At 37.8% G+C, this 2,955-nt stretch overlaps 1 protein-coding gene across 1 annotated transcript; it reads left to right on the plus strand.

Annotated features, from left to right (window-relative positions):
* Positions 1-373: 373 nt before the first annotated feature.
* LOC124878917 (C-type lectin domain family 4 member E-like) lies at positions 374-2,955 on the plus strand. Its single transcript, XM_047383102.1, has 5 exons — positions 374-1,644; positions 1,766-1,843; positions 2,108-2,259; positions 2,375-2,499; positions 2,586-2,955. Exons 1-5 carry the CDS (start codon positions 1,494-1,496, stop codon positions 2,752-2,754), a joined length of 675 nt encoding a protein of 224 aa, XP_047239058.1. The 5' UTR covers positions 374-1,493; the 3' UTR covers positions 2,755-2,955.

Genomic DNA, 2,955 nt, shown 5'->3' on the forward strand with positions numbered 1-2,955 from the left:
TGTGTTCACCGTGAAAAAGCAAAGAGACTGAATCAGCGAAACAAAGAGCAGAAGGAACGTAGCTAATACTTCTGATAAATGAACATATAAGTGAAAACATTTAAATCTGCACACTAACTCAACATCTATAATGCCTTTAAAACAAAACTAAAATAATCAGTTTTCTCTCTGATAAATTGGGAAGAAGAAGGACGTAGGCTGATTATCTCTTAAGTTCATCAGGAAGTTTCTTCAACGCAAAGCTGTGATGCAGGAAGTTGTCGTGCAAAGTTTCAGTCTAAGAAGTTCACAGAGGAGAGAGGACACACTGATGGTGAGTCCAGATGATGTTCTGTTCAACAAATACTTAAAGAACATCAGAGGAGACAGAAAAGCTTCTCTTTTTGCTCTGATGAGGTTTTAAATCTGCTTTTTGATGAAAAACATGTTTTCTGTGTGATAGAAAAATATAAAGCAGACATTTAGCATTTTAGCATTTCTAAATATGCTAATATTAAACTCACACCAACTTTGAAAGAATTGGAAATCAAATTCAAGAGAAAGTCTTAATTAGATTGATAATTCATAGTGGATTTAATATTCTTGTTTTAACTGGTCAATATTTTAACCTTTTCAACAGGAATTTGAAGAAAAATGAAGTTTAATAAGAAATGTTTAACACTTGGCTTTAAGATGTGATAGAAAACATCAGCTTCTCTGTCCTCAAGGTGAAGTGTCCCCATGATGAGACGTCCACAAAGCTGGGAAGAAGGTTAGAAGATGAATGTGGTGGTAAATCGGCAGGAAGATGAAGAAGAAGCTGCAGAGTGGTCTTCATCAGACAAACAACAACCAGACTAAACACAAACTGCTTTCTTTAGACAACATTAACATCTGAACTGGAAGAAAACAGCTTTATCTGAAACTCAACAACACATTTACTGCTGGATCAGATTATTTCATGATGTTCAAATGGAAGAAAAGGGAAAGATTCAGATGTTCATGTTTTTCAGGTGAAGAGTGAAAAAGGAAGTAATTATATAAATTAAAGTTAGCATCGTGTGTTTAAAATTAGTGCAGAAACTATGACTGCAAAAAACAAACAGGAATTGAAACAAAACAAAACATACGTCATGTTTTTTCCTGATATTAGCTGTAGTCTTTAAAGTTAGGAGCATAAAAAAGGTTGAATCTATTAAAGACTGTTTTACATTGACTAAAGAAACCTCAACATTTGGTGAGTGAGGAGAAAAAAGTGACTTTAACAGAAAAACAGCCTTAAGGAGGACTGATGCCACATAGGAGGCACAGCACCTTTATCAACCGTGATGTCATTTCCTGTACTTAAAGGAAAACTGCCTAAAATAAGTTGCGAATATATTTAAGCCATTTATATTTAAAACGTCTGTAAAAACATAAACGGTGATTCATGAGGAACAAATCCGTCAGTGGTTTGAGATTTGATGTCAGGTTCAGATATTGGTTGTTTGCTGTGAGTCAGTCTCCAGGTTCTGATGTGGTTCTCCTCTAAATGCTCCTCAGGTGAAGCTGCTGGGTCTCGACATGAAAACCCAGACAGAACCTCCAAGCTGCCATCAGATAGAGTAGTCCAGCTGGTTCTGGGCTCTCTGCTGGCTGCTGCTTTGATCATCATCTACAGACTCTGTGAGTTTATTTTGGTTCAATCTTTCACTGAAGTTTCATTTTTATTGAATTTTAGGTTTTAGGATCTTTTTAAAAACAGGTTTGAGTGAAATTGAAATAATTTTTGTTCTTCTTGATTCAGGTGTTGTTGTTTTGAAGACCAACCAAACTGTAGAAACCCTGAAAGAGGAGAATGAAGCTCTGAGAAAACATCTCTCAGGTGAGACTGTTTGAAGGTGTCCACAAGGTTCATTCTGAAAGTCTCATTCAATGCTGATGGATCACTTTAGGTTTGGAGAGTTAGATTTTTGTCCGTTTCTGTCTGTAAATGATGCTAAAGAGACACTGATGGACTGACAGAGACAAGAAGTTGGATTGTAACTGGAGGACAGAAGACGTCTCCTGCTGCCTCCAAATCACACAAACATCTACATAGATTTCTGCCTCCTGACTCTGAGAAGTTTTTGTTCTGATCTGTTCAAAGTTGAGGTATGTTTGAAGAAAAGACCAGACTGGGAGAAGTATGGAGGATATCTTTATTATTTCTCCAACAATTCCTCCTCCTGGAACGAGGGCCAACGTTTCTGCAAAGATCTTGGAGGAGACCTGGTGAAGATAGACAGCAGTGAGGAGCAGGTATGAAACACTGCTGCAGGTTCATGTTCTCACACATTTTATTTCCTCATCATGTTTCTTCATCTCAGCACAGAAAAGTCTTACAGAGCGATTTCTATCCACTTCTCCTGTTCAGCTGTTCCTGGAGATCAAACTGAGAGACTTGATGAAGGAACCAGAGGACAAGTTCTGGATCGGACTGACGGACTCAAGGGAAGAAGGCAGATGGTTGTGGGTGGATGGATCACCATTGGATGAAAGGTTTGACCGATGAGAAATCATGTGATTATTTGAAGAATTCACCTGTCCAGCATTCATCTGCTGTTGTCTTTCTGCTCTTCTCCAAGTTTGATATTCTGGAGTAATCTAGAACCTGACAACCAGAGTAAAGATGGTGCAACTGAAGCTGACTGTGTGAGGATGGGGAAGAAACAAGGAGCAGATGACCTAAAGTCCTGGTTTGATATATCCTGTAATTATCCTCAGAAAAGTATCTGTGAGTTCATGTGTTTGTGAATGAAGTCCAACCATGGAGAACGATCTGAGTCCAGGATCAAGAAGCTGTAGAGATGCTGCTTTTATAAAGAAAATTTCCATAGATAGAAAAACTTTTTATCCAATTTGAATAAATAACTGAATCTGACTGCACTGTTCAATGATTAGGATGAATTGGAATGTATGAACCTGACTTTGTGAAGAACCTTGAGACGACATGTT

This window comes from Girardinichthys multiradiatus, chromosome 13 (genome assembly GCF_021462225.1).
Source record: "Girardinichthys multiradiatus isolate DD_20200921_A chromosome 13, DD_fGirMul_XY1, whole genome shotgun sequence".
Taxonomy (NCBI): Eukaryota; Metazoa; Chordata; class Actinopteri; order Cyprinodontiformes; family Goodeidae; genus Girardinichthys; species Girardinichthys multiradiatus.